At 36.7% G+C, this 24,976-nt stretch overlaps 1 protein-coding gene across 4 annotated transcripts in view; it reads left to right on the top strand.

Moving 5' to 3' along the window:
* Nucleotides 1-4,615: 4,615 nt before the first annotated feature.
* Nucleotides 4,616-24,976, top strand: part of LOC106672764 (homeobox protein OTX2-like) — a 60,155-nt gene continuing 39,794 nt past the window's right edge. For 2 of the 4 annotated variants that reach the window (XM_014404431.2, XM_024226481.1), the window contains exon 1: nt 4,733-4,972. In XM_014404431.2, coding sequence (XP_014259917.1) covers nt 4,944-4,972 — 29 coding nt within the window. In that variant the 5' untranslated portion in view covers nt 4,733-4,943. The other 2 variants (XM_024226482.1, XM_024226483.1) reach the window with 2 other exon arrangements.

Genomic DNA, 24,976 nt, shown 5'->3' with positions numbered 1-24,976 from the left:
GTTAAACCGAACCGAATGCCAGTTTTTTGGAAATTTTATAGACGAAATGTTCGTGAGTTCAGGGGATGGCCGAAACCCTAGTTCGACGCTAAGGTTTCCGATATCAGTTACAACGTAAGAAAATCCAGGTCATGATCGTCCAGCCAACGCGTGGAAAACTGTTAATGAATCGGTTCGAAACGCAAAGGTGAAACTAGCTAAATGATACTTGATATTTTCCATTAGGTTGGAAAGAAATTTTCAGATGGATTACAACGCCAAATTGGACGGGAACGAACAGCGCGTGCACTATAAATAATCCTCTTTATAAGTAATCCTCCCTTTAACGCTGCCCGACTGTCAGGGGTTGGGAATCCTGAACCCCAAGTGTCCAGATATGGTAAACAACTTCCTGGATGTTTTTTAGGTATGTTAAATTGTCTTATGACTCTCTTTATCCGTTTTTATTAGTAATGGGATGTTTCTTACGGCTTTAAACAATAATTGGCTTGAAATGAATCACGAGCAACAATTAGTTTTTGACTTTGTAATAATTTTAAATAATTACCGAAATATTAAACCTGTTTTTTTTTTTCAATTAATTAATCTTTATGTAAGGTATTATGTAGGTTGAGATAAAAAAGTTAGTGTCACGGGATTCGAACCTACGACCTTAGGCTAGATACGCCGCTGCTCTACTACTTGAGCTATCGTGACTTCGATCCACTCGGACACCAACTTCCCATCTCAACCCAACCTTTCGAATTTTCCCTCTTTTTTGCCATTTTTCAAGTCCCATTAAGTGAATGAACCTAAGCTTAATACAGTAACCAACAATGCTACTGTATAAATAAATTGAACACCATATGTACAAGTTTTAAATTACAAAATAACAAATAATAATGTATTTTTAGGGGCATATAAATATAATATAATAAATCATGTAATATAAACAAACCCAGGTGCAAACTGACCAATTTTCCAGACAGGTCTTGGATGTTCTACAACACAAGGGAAACCAATTATTCACCATTCCATCTGATTGTTCTTTTTTACCCCACCAACTTTACTAGTCTCAAAATACATATACACATTCATTAATTACAGATTAACATACATTGATAAATATCGAAAATAAATTGAGAATTATAAATATCCAATTCAATCAAAAATCCTAATTTAGATTTGTTCAAATTTGTTAAACTATTATGAGAAAAAACTATATTTGCGGAACTAATAAAGTATTATTTTTTGTTTTTACTGATTAGTGATTTATATAAGTTTAAATATGCCCATGTATGTACTTGTATGCACATATGTACAGAGTTGAGTCTATCACTTTTCGCCTTCACCAGCATTTTCAGATTTTGTAATTTACAACAAATTACCGGCAGGCCTCGAGAATCACCCACCGCGGGTGTTGGCAGTCCCGGGTCAGATCTTGGTTCTTATCCGTCCAGCCACCGAGGTTGGGCTCCGGTTCGAAGTCAACAGCTAGAGGAATTCAGCACCCAACTCATGCACCTAAATGCATTCACACTCCCTCCCATTCTGACATTCTTACTTATTTACATACCATTCACTAAGGGTAATGGGATACTTAATTTCACACTATGAAAAACATATTTGTACAATTGATTTAACAATCAATATAACGTGTGGTGTTTGGGGACAGTTAACTAATATTGTCGTCGATCCATGTCATTTTGACGCGATTAAGAATAAGCCATGCCAGGTTGACACACGGCGCTTACTTTTGGTCCGAAGCCAGTGTATGTGTCCGGCATGCATAGAAATGTGTCTCACCTAATTGAAGGGTGCAATTCCTTGGCTCCATACATAGAGCGCGCAGGAATGCCACCCGATATAAAAACAGTGTTTGAGCACGGCAGCGATTATATGGGTCCCATGATCCGATTCTTGGAGGAAAGGGGTTGTCTATTGTATATAGTAATAATAGTTGTGAATAGATAGTTTCTTTGAGAGTGAATGTATTTATTAGCGTGAACGTGTGATGTGGGAGGGTTGATGGCGGAATAACGAGTACCTCATCGACCCTTATTTAGGCTAGTTGTACAGTATGTGTAAAGCTTGTGTTGAGAGTGAATGTATTTATTAGCGTGAATGTGTTATGTGAGAGGGTTGATGGCGGATTATCGAGTACCTCATCGACCCTTATTTAGGCTAGTTGTACACTATGTGTAAAGCTGGTGTTGAGAGTGAATGTATTTATTAGTGTGAATGTGTTATGTGAGAGGGTTGATGGCGGATTATCGAGACCCCCCATCGACCCTCCAGTAAGTTAGTTCTATAATATGTATAAAGGGTGTTGGAGGAATATCGAGTCTCCATCACTTTAATTGAATGAATCGCAATGAATGGTAGAAGTGAAAGTACTTTAAGAATGAACATGAGTATGAATGGGTTTGTAACTGCATGTGTTGTGTGCTAAATTTTACAAAACTGTTGACCCCCCCCCCCCCCCGAGATCAACCTCGGCGGCTGTACGGATAAGACTGAGGTCTGCCCCCGAACTGCCAACACCCCGGTGTGGTGACTCTCGAGACCTGCCGGCAATTAACTGTACATTGCAAAAGCTGGAAGTGCCGGTCGAATACTAGAAGTGAATAGGTTCAACTCGACACATGTTTATGTATATATTCGTACACGTTTGTGCCAATACGTATCCAAATCCAAAATCCAAAAAATTGTAAAATAAAGTAATTCTTGTTGTTTGTAGATGTAGGTGTATATTCAGGGGATGAGTATACAGAGCCAATTTGATTATTTGACCAGGCTTTATTGGTATTATTGGTCTTCGCAAAATATTATGGCACCAAGTATAGCAGTCGTATTATGAGAGATGGGAGTCTCATCCATCTCTTCTCAGAATCTATGCCTAACGTGTTGGTCGATGCCTATGGGGAGATTTTGCATAATGTTGGCGTAAACGGTAAACATAAATTAATTGAAGTGCGCATGCGCAGATTTAATGGAACGCTATCTGAAATGTTATTTGTCTTAGAATATTGTGTTTGTTAACGGCTGACGGTAATGTCAACAAAGTAATTTTTGTGGAGATATTATCCTATTTAACGATAATAATATTATTGTGTATGCACAAATATAACAAAATGGTTTAATAGTTAATATTTTACAATTCGTACAAGTTTTCATGAATCTCGTCTGCTAAGGATATACGTATATTTGGTGTTCTAACATTAAAATATTTAGCAGTTTTATTTACTGACAAGAAGGAATGACAGATCAACTGGAACTTTATACATATTTTCTTTAATAAAGCCACAGCAATTATTTACAACGGTTGAACCGAATAAGTACAGTTTGAAAAGTAAAATTGCAAGAGACAGGGATAGAATGTGGTTATAATGAATATGTATATGTTTAAATAACTGCACTGTAATATTTCAGTTTTTCCTGAAATGCTTTTCGTCCCCAATTTTATATTAATTGAACTTGCCCCGAATTAATGTTTACTTTGTACGTTAGAGGTCTACAATCTATCCCTACAACTATCAGGTCTTCAACATTTTCCACACTATCACTATCAGCATGTCAGCAATCAAAAGAAAGTGCATAACATCCAGGAATGGTGCCTGTGTTTACAAGATGCAAGATACAACTACAGCCTGAACTACTACAAACTCCCCAAGACACTTAGCGGTAAAATCATTTATTGTCATCAGCAATTGTCTACAACATTCATGGAATATTTGTGTCGAACCGAATAAATACAGTGTGAAATGGTTAACTAACTGCACCGTAATATTTCACATTTTTCCTGAAATACTATGCTTAGTTTTTTTCTTAAGACTGTTGACACTTTTCGTCCCCAATTTCATTTAAATTGCCCCGGCTATTCACGGAGCACTGGCTCGGTGGATGGACAGATAAGAACCGAGGTCTGTCCCCCAGACTGCCAACACCCGAGGTGGGTGATTCTCGAGTCTGCCGGGAATTTACTGAAAATATCAAAAGCGGGAATTGCCCGTGGACTACGAGAAGCCAATAGACTCAACTCGGCACATGCAGGTACGTACGTGCATGTGCGGATTTGAACCTCTACAAATCTAAAATTTAAAAAAATTCATCCTTCAGGTTTTTTATATGCCTAGGTGTTGCGTATCTTGCAAGACAATTATCGTATATCGCTTACGACCTAAAGATGTGTAGCATCGCTGTGGTGTGAACTTTACCTTAGAGGGTTAGAAAAGGGCTGAGTTATTCTGCATTTAGCGGCAGAGAAACTCGTCTGTCAAGAGTTTAAGAAAGGCGAGGAGAAGAAAGAGAGAGAGTGAGAGTGAGAGAGGGTGAGAGAGTGGCTAAGCAATTTCTGTGTTGCCTTGGCGACCGTTTTCCCTTGTTGGGTTATTCATATATCAGGCTCGGTGATGCATACAGCTTGGGGCGAGCGGAGAGGAAGACGAGCCGGCAGCCGGTGCCGGTGGGCGAGCCAGTCCAGGTAGAATCAATACACAGGGATGTAGTAGGCGGAGTCGACGTGGATTCGCCGGCGGCGGTGACATGCGCCCCTGTCCCGGCGCCCCTCTCCTTTCCCCTCCAACCACCACACAAACAGTGCTCCCTTAAACCTGTCCGCTAAGTATATTTTTGTAGCGTTGTTTTTGAAAAAGTTTTAACCTGCCCGAGTGGGAATCGTGCGTGTGTGCGGACGGAAGAACGGGCCCGCTCTGCATTGGAGATTGATCAGTTCATCCACGTTGGTAAGTGTGCGAGGTGTCGGCCGCCGGCGGAGCATTCGCTTTCCTTCCCCTCCGCCCTTCTTCGGCCCTAAGAAGATTAGAGACAATCCCTTTTTGTGTGTAGCCGTCCTTGCTCCGAGTCTCCCGGTTTTAGCCTTCCTTCTAATAGTCTTAAACCGAATGAGGAGAGGTGCCGGGGTCCGTCCGGTCTAGTCCGTCTTCCGCCTCCATGAAGTCACTATGATTCTGGAGCCTCCGCTTCTCAGCCCGTAAGTACAGACTCTGAACACCACCGGGCGGCTCTTAGACGTTTGCTATCATAGCAACTCCCCCCCCCCCCACCAACACCACTAAGTACCTCCTGTAAATAAATTTCCTGTCATATCAAAAGTGTATAAAATACGTAAATTCCGGTAAAATAGAAAACGAGACATGCCATCTTGCTTCGAATAAACGAAAAAGATTGTCTTTAAAGATCGTTAAAGTCACCCCTTGTCGTTCAGGATTATAACGCATACAAATAGCCATCATTAGAAAAGTGTACATATACTATGTAAATACACACCTGTCATGTTTATTTCAGCATGTTTTAATATTCAACTTATGAATTTGGCTTTCAAATGAGCCAATTCCCCTAGGTTTGAAAGTACAAATTTATTACATATCGTCCCCCAGTATGATATATGCGTTCACTACCGCACAGGTTTCGGATAGTACTATAAACCTCTAAACTAACGATTATTTGGAGATCCTGAGATGCGGTCTTGTGTGATGTAGGTTTCAGAAAGACATTTTCTTTATCGTGCCAACGTTTCGATCTTTATTGAGATCATCTTCAGGGCCTCGGATTTATAAACATTGTTTAAATTATACAAATACATGTAAGATGTGAAAAATTAATTTATACAATGATAGAAATTTTACATTCAATCAGCGTATTTGTACTCACTAAAAGTGTTTGTTTTCTATGTAGATGTGTCATTGCTGTGTGTCGTGTAGAGAGTGCCAGAGTCACTAAATACCACTCATCTCTAAGCTAACGCCAAAGCTAAAGAATACTTCCAAACGATTTAAAACTGAAATTGTTCAGTGAACCACAATCGAGTTTTAACGTGTGCGTACTGTTTTGTAACCACTTTAGTGAATTTCTAATGCACAATTTCTATTAACGTGTCCTAGTGTCTTGAAAATAATTTAGTTTATCTCTGGTTATCAACTTAAAAACCTAAAATTTAGTATCTAGCTAACCGCATCAAAATGAAATGTGGGGTAGAAACTTCCCCTAGCTGCAAACAAGCCGGAGATAACAGAACAAATTTTATTTACAAATATATACATTATTTGTATACAATGGTTTAGTGGAGTTTCTATCTAGCGCCACTTACCTCCAGCTAGTTAGGATATAACGACATTTTTATTATTTACATTATTTTATATTGAGGAAAAATACTATATAAAAAAAAACCATATTCGCCAAGTTATAGGAGAGCGTGCTTTAATCTCCTGTGTCCAAGCAATAGTTGCCTATTTGGCAACAGACTGTACTGGTATTAGCTTTGCATTGCTTGAAAAAATTTAAAGCTTGCATCCCTGATGTATTCCCGCACCATCAACATGTTTGTCGCATTGTGCAGTTCCGGTATGGGTAATGCATGTATCGGGGCGAGTCTGTCGGAAGCGTCAGAAATTTGTGCCGCACAACCTGCAGCCTAGGGCAGTAGTCCTGGATGTCAGGCCTCAGGAGGGACACGCGTATGATTCAGGTTATAAATTTTTATTTAAAACATCTAATGGGTTTCTAGTTAGAGTAAATTGTAGTATCAATCACAGTTATGACTTTTTTGCACACATATCCTTCTCTAAAATTCAGGTAAATCTTAGTAATTGACCATTTTTGACCACATGGGCTCAAGTTAGCAAAATCACTGAGTTGTGACAATGATGTACTGTACAGGGTATCTTTTTTAATATACGCCATTTTTTCCCTATTTTTTTGAACATATACATAAAAGTAACCAATGGTAACTCCCTTGTATTTTTGTGCTGATCCCAAACCCGTCGTCACTTTTTTATTTCAAATGGGAACCCTAAGTTTTTAAATATTTTTTCTGAGAAGATTGAGTGCCACAACTTTGGAACACCACCAAAATTGACGGCTCTTGGATTTTTTGAAAATATTAAAAAATATAAGGAAATTTTGCAAATAATGTTTATTAAACACAAATTTACATATTCTTTTTTCCCTATGAGATGGGTGGGTAAACGTAAAAAACTTTAAACACATCCACTTCTCATGATAAAAATAATGACATTGCTTGCATGAATGTATATAAATATCTGAGTTCAAAAACGTACTTGATGGTTATTTAAGCAATTAACATGTTAATTTTATTGAACCTTTGAAACTTTCATCAAATAAATTGTTCAAATTGAAGAACCTGTTGCCGAATACATGCATTCAAGTAAGCAATATCTCTTATTTTATGATTAGAAATGGTTGTGTTTAAATCCATTATATTTAGTGTCTATTGACCACATTGCTTCTTTCAATTAATTAATCTTTTTATGTAAGGTGAAAGGTTCGAATCCCGCTCGTGGCACTAACTTTTTCATTTCAACCAAAACCAAATGTGTTTAAAGTTGTTTATTATTAGTATGTTTACCTACCGACCTCATGGGGGAAAAAAGAAAATTGAAACTTGCGTTTAATGAACTTTACTTATGAAATTTCCTTAATTTTTTAATATTTTCAAAAAATCCTAGAGCCATTTTTGGAGGTGTTCCAAAGTTTTGATAGTCTTTCTTCTCAGAAAGAAATCTAGTTTCAGAAAAATATTTCAAATTTAGGGGTTCCCATATACAACTTAAAAAAGTGTCGACGTATTTGGAATCAGTACAAAAATGAAAGGGGGGTTACCACTGGCCACTTTTTATATCTGTTCAAAAAATAGACAAATCCTACGGGTGCATGCTAAAAAAGACACGCTGAACAGTTTATTTCCATTAGTCTTTCGCTGATGGTGAAACGAAAAAATATTAACCCGTTACAATACTATTTATTACCATTAATTTAATTTTCCGTTAATTGATAGTTATATTGTGAGATGTCCTCTTGAGGTATGCACGATGATGAACCCCGATCGTTTTGATCCGCCAATCCTCGAGGTTTGGGTCGGTTAGATGGGCTTCGGCGAGTTGATCGCGAGAAGCCGAAACGCTTCTGGGAGATAAAAGCAAAAAGTTCAGGATGGTCAAAATGACCGGAAACGGCCTAGTAACAGATGTTTTATTAGTGAGTATCCAAGTATAAACCTGTGTAGAAAGAAGAAAATACTCAAACACAAATAAAACATACTTGTTTCAATGTAAACTGTATAATCAGGGATCAGAAATTCATTGAGAGTTTTAATAAAATGGTTTATTTATGGTGGTTTGAAAGGAAATTCACCAAAATACCGGAAAATCATTTACTGATAGAATAAACTGAAAGTTAAACCTTTATCTACCGGCTAAATTATTTTCTCGTGTTTTCTCTGTTGTTGTTGTTTCTCTGTGTATCTCGTTCTTTGAAACCATCATAACTATTTTTTTTATATTTTTTTTTTTTTAATTAAAGCAAGAATTCCTGATCTCTAATTATTTGATTTGCATTAAAATAAGTATGTTATATTAATACATATAACGATAAAAATGCATATATAGTGTTTGAAATATAAATATTTGCCTTTTTTTCGATGCAGATGTAAAATAAAATGTTATCAAAATTAAAATTATTTATTAGTATTTTTTTTTTCGCCACAGCAGAGGTTATATCAACCCTCGGGGTGCCGGTGTTTTTGAAAAAAAAAGCCCATTTGTAAGTATATCGAGTTCGTATGCAGGGCCGCTGGATTCGAACCCGGGACCTTTACCTTACAGTGATGAGCGCCGTGTCAACGCCTAAACCGTTGCGACCACCGACGCCTTCCCCCCCCCATTTATTAGTACTAACATTATTTGTATTTTTTAAATTAAAATTGTAAAGACTATTTCAAATTTAGCAAGATTGTAAAATCAATTGTTTTCTAATCGTTTCTTTGAATAAATAATATTGAGTGTAATGGTTTAAAATTTTCCAAAATTCTCCAGTCCATTGAGATGGGCGCAAGTTTGTAAGTCATTAATAACTATTAATTAAATGGCGATTAAAAATTGAATTTGCGTACATTCAAGTTCGGGCTGTTTTTAAAACCAGACTCTTTTGCTGAAGAAGACGCAGTTTTTCTAGAAATACCTAGAGTCTTATACACTTCTAGGGTTGAAGTTTGTACTCGCATTTATTTCGAATATAGCCGAAAAACGTGGGGTTTTGCATTACAGCTGTCTTGAGTGTGTCCTTTAGCAATTATATTTTCACAAATTATCCCATCTGCACATTTGCCTAGATTCATGGTTAATGGGTTTGAGAAAATCGGATAAAAAATCCGAGAAAACACATATAAAAACAAAATTAATCGATTAGAGTGCTTTATCTTCATGGAAACTTTTGTCATATTGTTCTAATATTACATTGTCTACATAAACAGTAGGTCTAAACTAAAATAAACTTTTGGCCCCTCGGTCCTCGCTGTTTTTGTTGAGTCAGTTTCATCTAAATGAAAACATTTAAATTCATATCTATTCCCATCTAGTGGGTTCATACTATGTACTATAATCTTCTATAATCGTAAAAGTTATGTAAACTGCTTCCTCCGAGAGGAATCACACGGAGTGGAAGCTATAAACAAGCCTTTATAGGTGTAATTAGAGTCGAGCTATAATCATAAATAGCTTAAGGAATATTTAATTTGGTTTATAACTTAGGTTTCGGTATTACAATTAGGTACACTACGGACAAGACATTTTAAACATTTTTATGTGCCTGTTATCCGAAATTCATCGTTTTCTGGCTATTCGCCGTTATTCATAAAAATCCTATAAAATTCATAAAAAGTTTTGTGCAGGTAACTTTTCATTAATTAATATATGTTTAAGAGAATACAAGTTATAAAGTAGTAATATCGCAACTTGAATAAATAAAGTTATAGTAATGTATTCAGTTGATCGATTTTGGAGCTTATTGTTAGTCTTGGGATTTAACGCTTTAAACGTTTGTATTAGGGTCCAGATTCCAAACATCGCCTAATCGCCTGGGCGAGATTCGATGGAACACGTTTGATTAAATAATTAAACGGGAGTAAACATGCCAATTAGCGCAGGACGTCTTTTGTTATGCTTCATCCGATGATCTTCCCTCGGCGCGCCGGCGAATCCCCCGACCCGGAGGGTGGGTCCACCTCAAGCTTAATTGGCATAATCTTTCCCTTATCGCTTGTGCAGGGGCGGTGAGGATTTATATCCTTAACATCCACCGGTGGGCGGAAGAGGTTAAAAAAAATTCAGTTAAACCATTTACCTCGACGTCCGCACTATGTTGGAAACTGCACTGGTAAAATATTAATAAAAACGAAATTTCCTCTTGAGGTCTGCTGGGTTATTTCGACAATTTCTGATCATTTTGGATGAGAAGTCATCGTCAATCGATTGAGGAAAGGCCATACACGGACACTTTTGGATTAAAGCTCGTGAAGATGTCCAGCATGTAGAGAAAGGTTGCTCATTAGTCCATGAGTTCATTCCTTGGCTCCATACAGTGAGCGTGTAAGAATGACAATACTCCCTGTTCCGATTTTTGTAGGAAACAGTAAAATATTTTGTTTTATTATATACGTTATTTTAGTGTATATACTAATGATATATGTATTGTTTTTTGTCTCTAGTCTCTCTCTTTCTCTCTCTCTCTCTCCCTCTCCCTCTCCCTCTCTCTTTCTTTCTGATTATCATGTCGTTTCGTGGAATGTAAGAGAGGACAGTATTTGACCAAATTCTGCGACATTAAATAAAACCGCATTCATTCCTTCTCTAAGTGTAGTCTGTCAGTGTTGAGGTTGAGAGTGAATGTATTTATTAGCGTGAATGTGTAGTGTGAGAGGGCCTACGGCGGAATATTGAGACCTCATCGACCCTTAATTAGATTAGTTATACTCTATAATAGATAAAAAGGGTTATGGAGGAATATCGTATACTCCACACCCTTACGAGTCAAACGAGTTAATGGATGTAAATAATAATAATAAGTGGGAAGTTTATGGGCCAACAAACAGCTGAGATATCAAATACAGAATAAAAACAAAACATACAATACGGGGTGAGTATATGACGTCTGGAGAGTAAAAGTAATTTATTAGCGTGAAAGGAAGGGGTTGCTTATAACCCCGCCCCGAGGAATATCGAGTACTCTGGGGGAATGAATGTGACCAGACATCTATGTTTGTGGTGATGTATATATATGTAAATAATAAAAATTATTATAATGTAAACTAATTATATACTCTTAATTCTCTAAGCGAGTCATACATGAAAGACGTACGTATGACTATAAATAATCATAATTATTGTATACCGTATGTGAACCATATTTTTTGTCAAAAAATAAGAATTTTCATCTTGCATTACGTGATAACGCTTTTGAGTGGGTTCAACCATTTGTGGTTTTAACCATGTTAATGCCAATGGAAATCGGACAGAAAGTTTTCATAATTCCCAAGTGATTGGAACCCATGACCCCCCCATTTGAGTTGGTTATTAAATAAAGAAATAAATATAGCGCCAAAATAATTTCGATTTTACGTCGGTCGGTTTGAATAAATTCTTTATTTATGAGCCCCCGCAATATATTGAAACATTTTTTGACTTCTCTAAATCCTGGCTTTTAAGTATAAATTTCTCTTGTGACAACTTCCTGCACTGCCAATATGATATCGATGAAAGTTTGTGTACTTTTTAAACCAGAACTTGACCATTCATCCAGGAAAAAAAAATTTAAAATTATTTTAATGCTAATCAGATGTTAAAGTTCACATTTCTCCTAAAAATGGAAATTTCAACGGTATTAATCGACCGCCCCTGGGCGTATTCTTCATGACATTCACCCCGTTTGATTTTTGATCCTCCCGCCAAACAAATGTCACCAAGCCCCCACGATAATTAAGGAGGTAAGGCCAAGGTTGGCCTGAAGAGATAAATCGGGGAAATTAGAGCCGGCTGTATTTTAGGAAGGTGTTAAGGGGATTTGGGAGGCCTAGAATGTATAGTGACAGTCATGTAAAACCGGTTCGGGCTACCTGGCTTACACGAAGCCACACTTCGTTTCAACACACACCCACATTATTGCCTTATTGGATTAATAACCTTATTATTATTTATTTATAACGGCTATTTCAATATCTGCCCATCTCTTTAATCCCTTCATCAACATCGGGGTAATAATACACATATGGATTACAAATAAAAAGAATCGAGTATGAAACATTATTCATTCCTGAAATTTAAATTGAAAAGTCTTTTTCAATCCTATCAGTGAATTTTCACTTACGATGATGAGTTCGAATAGTGAAATTAGAGACTAGAGAGGAACACTTTTCATTCCTCATTAATATCGTCAGTGTATGATATTAACAGAAAAGTTTTTTTCTTTTAATTTTCAGTTAGTATTTACTGCATAAAAATTGCTTAATGTAAGAATACAATATCTTAACTTAATATATAAAGTATTGTGTAGATATTAACTATCTAAAAACTAATCACTTTTAATGCCTATATAATAATTATTTTTGTTTGTCATTTATCTTGTTCACTTTTGAAAATGAATCAGTCCTCATTATTATCACATGAATAATTGTATTGATAAGAATTATCTAAATGTTTAAATGCAAGACAAGGTAATAAAGGTATGTTTAATATCGTCCGGATAAAGATTTCTTTTTAAAAAATGGCATAACACAGTAGCGCAATTGTAAAAATACATACAATATAAATTATTATTTTTCATAATCCGTTGATTTTTCCCTATGAAACTACGAACGAGATTCTAAAAAAATTTGATTTTGACCAAGCCCCTTCTTCACAGATAAATGAGAGCCGGAGTTTTAGTCCGGTTACGAGTAACAATCCCATTCCTAACAGGATTCTTAACTTGGCACTGCAGACTGAATGAGCCGTCTGATGCTCCTCTGATGACGATTGGTATAACACAACTCGGCACGTGCAAATTCAGACAAGAATAAGAAGCAACGCCAATACACCTGCTAACAAACTGAAGCGTTACATTTTCCTTCAGGAGGAGGTGTTATGGAATGTACAACGCAACCGTATTCAACCACTGAAACATAAACCAACTAATCAATTTTCTTGAAGAATTAATGGTGCGCTATAGGGGGTGTGTAATAGCTCTCAATGAGCGCAGCACATTACACACCCCGAACTTTATATCTTACATCTTGAGAACATTCACCTCGATACCTTTTAAATGAACTATGGACACAAGCATTAACTAAGTTCAAGTTTTATTACATAGCCAGATTGTAATAACCAAATCAGCACATCCAACCTTAGACTACGATTCATTAACCACTTAAAATCTAGAATTTTCTTTTCTTTTATTCTAAATACTACATTTATCTATCTACAATTAGTCATATCAAGAACAGAATATATTTTTTCTCTCTTGTTCTTGGGCTACTAATTTATTTTCAATTAATTTTTCGACGTAGTAACTCATATTGAACTATCTGAAAACATTGGTCGTTTCAAATATAGTTTTGATGATTTCACTCTCCGCTAAAATGTATCCCTTGATGTATCCGTTTTTATCTTTACTTTCGTAAAGTTTTTGCAACGCTTCCTCGATCTCCTTCTGCCGCCATTGATGATTTGGAGGGAGAAAGTAAAAATTCAAGCCCAAAATGAAAAGGGAGACAACGAGTTTATAAAGGATGCAGACGTGCCATTTCGGGTGGTTGTATCTTTCCGGGTAAGTGGGTTCTGGGCTTAATTCGGGATGGATGCCGATTGTAACGTTGTCGGAGACTTCTTGTTCTTCCTCTACTTTTTCTTCTTCTTCTTCTTCTTCACGTTCGCCTACTTCTTCTGTAGTCCCTTCGTAAGCGAGTTCTACTTCGGAGTCGATGTAGTTTTTTGGAAGTGTCGTTACTCTTATTCCTTCGGCCCTGATGATTCCTAACAATTCCTTTAATTTTAGAAAACGTATTTTAAAAAGAATATCTGGCGTCGAGTACTTGCCCCTTTCTTTTCGAAACGTTCAAAGTTCATTCGTTGACAGAAATTTTGGGTAAAGCTTTTGTTGTATATTTTCGTATGTTCGAAGAGAGCATTATCTAGTACTGAAGACGATTTTGATGCAAAAGCAAGATATTTAAATTTGCCGGTTTTTGAAAATGAAGATCACCCACTGTCATACGTCTCACTGAAATCATATCTGAAGGTCCGATTTTGCCGAGTCCGTCAGCGAACCGAGTTCTGACTTTATTTATGAATTGAAGAGGGTTTCTCATTGGAAGCCCATACCCATTTTCAATATACGTTAAGTTCGTGATGATGCATCGATTCTTACACGTAATTCGGACCCCTCTTCATACACTCCATACTAACAAACAGTTGAATTAATTAACAGTATGATTATTTAGAGAACGAGAGAGTACCAGACCGCATCTCACGATCTCTAAAAAATCATTACATAACGGTCACTGAATATTACATATTAACATTATGGTTCGCAAAGTGGAGAATGAAAATAAACCTAACAAAAAGTCTACAGATAAATTTTAACCTGTGTAAAAGTTTATGTCCACGAGTGAATATAAATGGAACCCCATTACTAGCACTGACCTTGTGCGTTATCTTGGATTTTTCTTGGATAAACGACAGTCATGGAATCTACACACAAGATTGAAAAGACAAGGAACAAACTGTCGTTATACATTATTAAAAAGACTACGTGACCTAGATGAAAATTAGACATTGAAAACAAAGCCTAAGGTTGTGGGCTCGAATCCCGCTCGTGATAATAACTTTTTCATCTCAACAGGCCTTACATAAAAAAACTATTCAATTGAAATAAGGAATTGGGTCAATTACACCACCATAGATAAATAGATTTATATTGAAAACCAATCTTAACTTACAAGACAAGTCTTCCCTGGGAGTACGGTTCTGAAATGTGTGGCTCCAATCAACTCTAATTTATCCCATTCTAAATTATTAATGATCATTTTTATGTTTTAAACTAAACCCGCTATAAAAAAATGCCCACAAAATACTGTGAATTAATCTTAATGCAGATTATTGTTACATTCCTTGGCAATATCGGGACTGAGTGGTCCCTAACGAAATTTGAAACTATTACAAACTTAATTATGTCAATTTCTAGACATCAAGACAGCAAGATTGTTGCTCTGATAATGACCTTAAAACAGATGGACAGTTTGGCTGATAACAACTGATTTTTTTTTTTTTTTTATCCAGACCATACGTAGATCCAGATTATCAGTGAGGGGTCGATACATCTAGGTTTAAATAGATAGCCTTTGCAGTTAATAAAAGCTGGAGAACCCTATGATGATGCGTACATTCTTTTGACCATCGTAGAACATCAATCAAGAACGAATTCGTGATGAATAATTCGTTCGTTTATTAAAAACGCACAACACGGTTTATCTTAAACTGCTCGCTTGGAGCAACTGGAGCATCCATTTGAACGCGATCTAGCTATTGTCCACGGGATTACACCACTTAACCCTTTTCACACTAAACATGACAAAATGTTGGCAAAACCTTACACCGCACTGGCTTTTAAAAGATTTTATACAAATTTCGACGTTCTCAGCTGGTTGCTGGGGCGTAGGTCTGCAGGACCTCTCTCTCGAGTATCTTTTCAATTTCTCCATGTCAGGTAAATGACGAAAGAACATCGTCCTTCGACACTGCACCCCCTGGCAAGGACGCGAGTACTTGTGGTTAGATTTGCAAGATAGCTAGTTGGCTAAGGTGGCTTGAGCCATTCTTCCTGTCCAAAAACGTCCTGTCCAGTGGTAAATTTTTTAAACAAATGCTTTTTGCGGATGGTAAAGGACCAATTCAGTTTTGTATAGAAATATGTCGAGCATTTTGTCAGAAGCAGTCATCGTTTTTCGATATAATTATTTAACTAATTAAATTCACCAATTTCGCGGTCCGCTTGACCAATTAATATATTACAATTAATTAAGGTTTTTAGTTGAGATAAAAAAGTCAATGGAACGAGTGGGATTCGAACCCACGATCTTCGGCTTGATACGCCGCTGCTCTACCACTTGAGCTATCGTGACCTCGATCCACTCGGACACCAACTTCCCATCTCAACCGCATCTTTTGAACTTTCCCTCCTTTTTGCCATTTTTCAAATGTCGGGTAATCGGATTGGATTCTCGACGACAAATGAAATGGCCACGGAGAGCTTTAGTGAAGTATACTTCATTTTAAATCATTAAATTCACTTTTCGTGGTCCGCTTGACCAATTAATATATTACAATTAATTAAGGTTTTTTAGTTGAGATAAAAAAGTCAAAGGCACGAGCGGGATTTGAGCCCACGATCTTCGGTTTGATACGCCGCTGCTCTACCACTTGAGCTATCGTGACCTCTATCCACTCGGACACCAACTTCCCATCTCAACCGCACCTTTTGAATTTTCCCTCCTTTTTGCTATTTTTCAAAGGAGGGAAAATTCAAAAGGTGCGGATGGAAGTTGGTGTCCTAGTGGATCGAGGTCTCGATAGCTCAAGTGGTAGAGCAGCGGCGTATCAAGCCGAAGATCGTGGGTTCGAATCCCGCTCGTGCCATTGACTTTTTATCTCAACTAAAAAACCTTAATTAATTGTAATATTTACCTAATGTTTTATTTATTCATAGTGTTATTGGTAAACATATAATTAACTAATTAATCTTTTTATGTATGGTTTCGGTTGAAATGAAAAAGTTAGTGTCACGAGCTGGATTTGAAGTTGGTGTCCGAGTTGATCGAAGTCAGGATAGCTCAAGTGGTATAGCAGCGGCGTATTGAGCCGAAGGTCGTGGGTTCAAATCCCGCTCACGACACTAACTTTTCCTTCCTAAAAAGATTAATCAATTGAAAGAAGTAATTTGGTCAATAGACCACTAAATATAATGCAAATAATTAACTAATTTACCATCCTTGGAATTGTTGTATTTGATATCGTTTTGATACCACATATTAGATAAAATTAGTTATTTATTTTACATTTAAGATATCTTACGACAAAAAATATCGTCTTAACTCATACCGCAAAGTTAACAAAACAAGATGAAATGAGGAAGAATTATGCCATTAAGCGTTTAAGAAGATTAAACTCCTCTAAGGTCATGAAATGGCGTTATTTTGTCAGAAAAACGTTGGATTTTTTAAATAAATTTTAAAAAAATAAATCGCGCCGATCTGGTTTTTTATTGTGGCGACTGCGGACGATTACATTTTATTTTATTTCTTACTAGGACCATAACACGACAGTTGTAAAGTGGAGGGTCGGAGAGCAAACGGTGGGTAGTCGTCACCCCTCGACTTTCCACGCCCTGGAGGTTTATTTTCTCCAGCAAACAAACATGCCTTTGCCGCTTAAACAAATAAATAACGACGTTCCCAAGCGAAACGACTACCGTTAACTGTCCGAAGCGCGCTGACAGTTGTAAGTTAGAAATGTTGTGGCTCGGAAAAGCGGAAAAGTTCAGTTCGCACTCGACAATACATAAACTTATTAATTACCGAAGATTTTTTTTAATGTTGCTGAATGTTTTCAATTTGGAATTTCTTTCGTTCCACTTTCCCAGGCTTGTTTTAAGTTTTAATCTGGATTCGAAGAAATCACGACTGAAACTTAAAAAAGGACGTATCTCCTTCCGGTGCTTAAAATTACAATTATAAATTCAAAGAAAGGGGGATTTTTTATCTTCCCTCAGCCAGCTTCATTCATGGCGTGACTTCATTAAGGAAAAAATCTCATTTCATATTCAAGATGAGATCTTCGATTCAAGTCGACTGCGTTTATTCAATTCCCTTGCGGACCCCCCAAAAAAACCTTTCGTCTTGACAGCGAGAGCGACAGGTGAAGTTTGTTTTTGCCCTCGGCTGGGCCTGAAAAGGCGGATTAAAACTGAAAAAAGCAGCAAGGATTTGAGGCAGCAATTAATGCTCGGTGTGACGTACCGAGCCGACAAAGAGCGGACTTCTGCTCCATTGCTCGGCGGGGCTTAGCCCCGAAAAACTGTTTCGTTCGGCTGACGAATCCGAGAAACGTCGATCCCATCCAATTCGACGTTTAGATAAACTCCGTTAAAGACGGTTAAACGTTAAACGGAACACGATGAATGCCGTAAGATATGGAAGAGCAATCTTTAAACAATATAAAGGGAAATAAATGTAAAAAAAAGCAATATTTGAAACTATATCTATCTTTTCCATCAGATAATCCTTAACGTATTAGGGTAAATATATTTTTTATAATTGGATCCATTGCCTAATGTGCCAACAAGGAGGGTTTGATAGGATTTGCCGGGACGTGAAGCGTTGATCGAGTAGATTAACCATAACGAGATGTCTGTGGAACTACGATATATGAATACTGGTGTATCATGCTTATTATGGTGATTGAGGAAGGTTTCTTTGGTTCCAAAAAATAAAGCATTTAGGATTTTTCCTTAAGATTTTGGATCGGGGTGTACGGATTGTATGTCTCTTGGCAGTACGACAGAGTCCAGAGACCATAAGTCCATTAGATATTGATTGGTCTTATGACGTCTTATCTGTTCTCATCTCTTAAGACGTGCAGGTTCCTAGGTATATTATATCACCAGGTATCACAGATTTGCAGTACACTGGAGTATTTGACGTATTGGGTTGTTTCACATAAAATGTCCGTTTTTATAGTTTCAGAAATTCAGAGAGGATGTAGCGGTTTTCTGTTGTTTACTTCCAATTGTTTACATGTTATAACTAAGCAGTTATTAATCCTCCACTTTTGTTTATAATGATGAGCACTCCAATCCATTACACACTTTTGGGCATGAAAACAGGCGATTTTCGTGAAATATTCCTTTACGAATTTAAACTCGATCATTCGTCAGCTGAGGCTGCAAGAAACATCAGTAAGGGATTTGGGGAAGACGGTGCAAAATGAGCGGACCATTCGTTTTTGGTTTGCTAAGTTTTCGGAAGGGAATACCAATTTGGAAAATGATCCTCGCGAAAGACCTCCAACTTTAATTGACTACGATGTCCTTAACTCATGTGGAAGAAGACCACTACCAAACAGTCAGAGTACTCGCAGCACAACTAAATGCAAGTGCAGCTATCGTGGCAACACAATTAAGGAAGATAGGAAAAGCCAAAAAGCTAATCTATGGATCCCTCATGAGCTCACTGAGCGACAGCAGTTACAGCGCCTTGAGACATGCGTTTGGTTGCTCGCCAGGCAAAACACCGAGCCTTTTCTTGAAAGAATAATCACTTGCGATGAAAAATGGACTGCGTCTGTCTGGGCAATGGGTAAACATCGACGAAAGACCTGGACACATGCTAAAACCCAATTTACACCCAAAAAAATTGATGGTGGCCGTATGGTGGTCATGGCTGGAATTATTCACTAGTCGTTTTGGCCTAGAGGTGAGACCTACCTCTACATCGTACCGCAAGAAAATTGACGCAATGTATAAAAAATTACTCAAAAAACACCTGCATCGGTAAATCGGAAAGGTCCTATACTACTCCTCCACGACAACACCAGACCTCATTTTCAAAACATACTGTAAGCAAATTGAAAGAGCTTGGCTACGAAGTTCTTCAGCATCCACATTATTCTGCAGACTTGTCGCCAACGGATTTTCACCTGTTTAGGAATTTAGACAACTTCGTCAGAGGGAAGATTTTTGAAAATGATGTTCAAGTCCAAAGAGCGTTTTCAGATTTTGTTTCATTTCTCAAAGCTCAGAATTCTTCAGTTTCGGCATAAAAAAGTTGGCCACGCGTTGGGGAAAATATGTAGAAAATGAAGGTAAATACTTCGTATCAAATTATTTTGTTTTTATAAAGTAATTTTACTAAAAAACCTTCACCTTTGAAATGGACATTTCATGTGAAACAACCCAATAGATAAGAAGGAAGGATCGTCTACGTTGGATTGATGTGATACAGATATTTTTTTTTGTAACACTCCGTTTTGCTCGAAACAATTAATTATATCTACTTTGACTGAAGATGGTGTTGCACGTTACGGGATGAATGGACAGGATCGGATTGAGAAGATCGCTGTGTCTTCAGCGTAGGTAAGAATAAACGTGTCTGCATAAGTACTAGTTGCGGTTTAGATCTGATATATGGTGCTGAAAGTATTAAAGGTTTTGTAATATTGTGATCTAGATCTTGAACTAATCTCAAAAACTTGGAGTAGATTGTACGGTGAGACGACGGACGGCCGGCCAATTGTTTCAACCAAAAAGGCATAAGTTGAATATTTTCTTTTGAATATTTATCACCCAGGGGGATGGTGGTATAAAGTGGTGCGTGTCGAGTTGGTAATCCTCGCCCTGGTGGGGTAACAGGGCGACCAATCAGTTGTAACAACAGGGAGCGTGTCTGATTGGCAAATGATTTATCGCCGCAGGGGTCCCGCTGAGTAAATATTGGCTTTGGAATTAACGGACGGCTTCCGTTACTGTCGCTGGTTCGGTTCGACAATTTGAAAACCGGAAGAGGAAGAGCTAGTTATTTACACTGAATTAAGTAAAATAAGCCTTTGTGAATTAACCGGCCGTGGGGTTTATCTCCTCTCAGGTAAACACAAACACTGGGCCATAGGCGTGGAAAACTCCAGTCGGCGAGTCTTCAATTATGAGCTGATTGTCCCTCCTATAAGATTGCATGTTAAAGTCATTTTCGAAATGTTTGTTTTAATAATCAACCAGATTTGCATTATTTGCATGCCATCTATTTTATATACTTAACTTAGTATACTGTACTGCCATGACTTTTGGCAAATTTCCTGGGAGGAGTCAAAAGGTCGGCATTTAAAAAAATCCCAAACGCTTAATAAAAAGTTGATAGTATAATAATTAATAAATTCTATGGTAATTCTATGTCAATGCAATACCACTTTTCTCGAAAACTGAGGGTTATAAAAAAAAATTAAATGGTAACCCCTATTAATTTCTTCCAAGGATCTAAAATAAGTGGTCTAAACATTTTTTTTAATCAATTATGCACAATTTTTTTCGAAATGAAAAATTTGTGTCACAGGCGGGATTCTATAAAATTGCATGAGATTGAAGATCGACATCATGGTAGCTCAAATGGTAGAGCAGCGGCATATTTACCCGAAAGTCGTGGGTTCGAATCCCGCCTGTGACACAAATTTTTAATTTCGAAAAAAATGTGTATAATTATTGAGTGTATATATAATTATTATTATTAAAAATATATATATTAAGAATAAGTCGATAAAAATAATATTAACCTAGAATCACCCCTGTGAATCGGACACAGTCCCTCTAATGTAGTACAATCGTTAATAAAATGTGTTTCTATGTGAAGCCGCGATTTGCTTACAATTGGAATAAACGGGAGTCGAAATGAAAAATTTGTGGCATGGGTGATCAAAGTCAAGATAGCTCAAGTGGGGTAGACCAGCGGCATATTTACCCGCAAGTCGTCGGTTCGAATCCCGCCTGTAACACCAATTTTTCATTTCGAAAAAACATGTATAATTAATTTAGTAAATATGATAATAATTTGATAAAAATAATAAAAAGTTAGTACTTTTTTAATGTCAATGTTATATCTTTAATTTTTCAAATAAGACCTACCAAGTTTTGACATATTTTCAAAAACCAGTGTTTTTAGAGAATATAAAAAATGACAGCGAAGAATTGATTAGTAGTGTATTTTGGAGGTATTGCACCCTCTTATACATTATTTACATACTTTCACTGTTGTTCAAACTGATTTAAGATCATCTGCTGCAAATTGTTTCAGCAAATAAACTACTTATGTTAAATTATAAATTAATAAGTAGAAAATGAGAATAACTTAATAACTTATTTAAAACAAAGAATATTACATACAAAAAATGATTTAAACTAATTCATTTTTTGGGTTTAATATGTAATATTTATTCCAACACTTTCTTAATTTCGTTTTTCTTTTCTGTAGCAAATACAAGAACAAAAAGCCTTTATTTTTGTAAGTAAATAGGTACACTGATTATTTAAATTTAATTCTATTCTACAAAGGAAATGTTTACGTTTATTATTATTGTGTGGTGATTAGTGACCGTTAATCGATATTTATTTAGAAATCTTTATTTAAAAAAGCGAGATTATTTCATATATGTACATATATTAAATAAAATGTTTACTTTTTTTACAACATTTATTTAAATTTAGAATAACAACGAAAATGCAAGTTTTTTCCTGATTATATCCGATAAACAGAAATCATCACCAATTAATTTGGTCCACACTACGGATAGTACAAAATTTAACTAGTAAAGTGTGTGGTGATTAGTGACCGTTAATCGATATTTATTTGGAAATCGTGAGATGCGGTCTGGTGTGATGTAGGTTTCAGAAAAACATTTTCTTTATCGTGCCAACGTTTCGATCTTTATTGAGATCATCTTCAGGGCTCAAAGTGTTTGTTTTCTGCGTAATTGTGCCATTCTTGCGTGTCGTGTCGTGTCACACAGAGAGTCACTCTCAACAAGACACAAGAATGGCACAAATACGCAGAAAACAAACACTTTGAGCCCTGAAGATGATCTCAATAAAGATCGAAACGTTTGCACGATAAAGAAAATGTTTTTCTGAAACCTACATCACACCAGACCGCATCTCACGAAGTCTAAATAAATTTATTATTATTATTATTATTACTACTTACAGTCTAAACTCCACGAAGCCACATCAAATATAGACCGTTCTACGATTTTTTCTCCGTGTTTTCTTACTTCGAATATACCTAAAATATATTTTTGTGCCAGAAGACGTTTTCTAGTTCGAGTAGTCTGTTTTATAACAATAGTGTCAATGTTAGATAATTTTTTATGGGGTTTTGTTGTTTTTCAAACCCATCTACCGTGTCGTAAGGCATCAGCAATTCCGAGCAATGTGAGTCTTAAATTCTTTTCTTATAAAATACATAACGGTCAGGTAATTAAATGGCACTCAAAGTGAAGTTTCCTCTGTCAATGGAGCCATGAGTAAAACGCCAACTGCTGTCTTGGAGGTGTTGATAACCTTCCACATTTTTGGATGTATCCATTTTTGCGACGAGGTGCTGGCCATATAAAGGGTTCGGGGCCTATATAATTTATATTGGCTCCTTTTTAGGCCAATAAATCCGCCCTCTCATTGCCTCTATGTTCCGAATGCTCAGGGACGCATAGGTTGTGTTTTAAAATTGTTCGATCTTCTTACAGAAAAAATTTGAAATCAAAACATTTGCACCAATGAAATATATACATATTATAATTAGATAATGTTGTCATTAGACAGCAAATACAACTCGATTAGAAATCTTGCAGTTCATAAAGGTTAGGGAAACTACGTGTGACATCATGGTGGCAAAAAACTATGGAACCGGGGAAATTTCTCCACGTTTGTCCGCGGTCAGGCAATGAAAGTTACAATACATTGAACAAGAGATAAGCGTAATAACGGAACGGATTTAGATAATCCCTGGCTTGAAGCCGATGAATTACCCATGTGTCGTGTTTACATTTCACGCAAGCTTTGCCAACTTAAGCTGGCTGGTTTTGTGTTAACGAAACGAGAAATTAACAGCTCCTTGAACTTTGATTAAGTTGCGACCATTAATTTTTTTTCCTTTTTATTGATTTTATAATTTATAAGAAGCCATTAGTGAAATGTTATGGAAAATACACTGAGAGAGAAAAAAGCCACCCTTAATATTTTGAATTATCTCTTATGCAGCTTCTCTGTCCGTTTTAAAGGAATAGAGGTAATTAAATAAAACAAAGACAAAATGTTTGTAAATAAATCTTTGAATAGTCAATCTGTTCTTTGTTGGTTTTTCTGTAAAGTTTGTTTCTAACGTTCCAGTGGTTTGATTTTTTGCAAGTCTCAAATTTGTTTGAGTGACGGTTTTAAATGATACAGATTCGGCTAGAATCATAGCATTGTTGGATGATGGAAGAAGTCTTCCAACAATGCCAACCAAGTGGTCAGGGTGCTTAACATTCCAAGAACCACTGTCCATAGTCCACGTGTCCATCGCTACCAAGATACTGGAGGTTGCCATCGTGCACATCTGTTGAGCTGAAGAAACGACTTCAGCAAGATGGAAATGTTAACGAAAGTTTATCCACTGTAAGCCGAAGAGTTTTAGAAGCTGGATTAGGTGCGAGAAAATCCACAGAAGTTTCGCAAAAAATCACACCAATTGGTCTGAACAAGATTGGACTAAAATGTTATTTTCGGATTAGTCAAGGTGTTATTTGAGGTCTTCTGTCGGCCGAGAGATGGTTTGGAGAAGAACAGGAGTTCGGTATATCCCCGAAACAGTTTCACTCCGGAGAAGCTATGGAGGTGGTGGTGTTATGTTATGGACAGACATTTCTCTAAAAGGTCTGAAACTCAATGATCTTCATCGAGGGTACGCCAAAAGCTGAGCGATACATTGAAGATGTATTAACAGTAGAAGTTGTTCCTTGTATGCTAGAAATTGGCGACGGTTTTATTTTTATGCATGAAAATACAAGACCCCACACATAGGATCGTTGATGACTACGAGGCTTCAATTCGATGTTTGGAGTGGCCAGCATTTAGTCCAAAGAATTTGCAGGAATTACGAATGGAGCTGTTGGAGGAGTATGAAAATATTCCACAGTACTACAGTCAAAACCTCAACCACGTTGAATGCAAGCGGTGATCAACTGAATTGAATATTTTCTTCGTTATTTTATGGCAACATTTTTCATAAAATTGTTTTACTCGGTTTAATTTTGTTTAATCATATTTTAGAGATCGTGGGATGCGGTTTGGTGTGACGTAGGTTTCTTTATCGTGCCAACGTTTCGAACTTCATTGAGATCACCTTCAGGGCCTGGGATTTATAAACATTGTTTAAATGTATGTACAAATATGTAAGATGAAAAATGAATTTATACAATGATAGAAATTTTAAACTCAATCAAAGTAGTTGTACTGTAAATCCAGCAAACAACAAAAAATAAAAATTATATGATTGCAAGTATTTAGAAAAAAACTAGGGCGGTCATTTTTTAAGCCTCTCAGTACAATGTTTTACTGAAATAGTACTAGATTGTTTATA

Source organism: Cimex lectularius, unplaced genomic scaffold, assembly GCF_000648675.2.
Source record: "Cimex lectularius strain Harlan isolate CLEC.00 unplaced genomic scaffold, Clec_2.1 scaffold143, whole genome shotgun sequence".
In the NCBI taxonomy this organism is placed as follows: Eukaryota; Metazoa; Arthropoda; class Insecta; order Hemiptera; family Cimicidae; genus Cimex; species Cimex lectularius.
The sequence above is the reverse complement of the archived record's forward strand: the minus strand, read 5'-3'. Positions and strand labels throughout refer to the sequence as shown.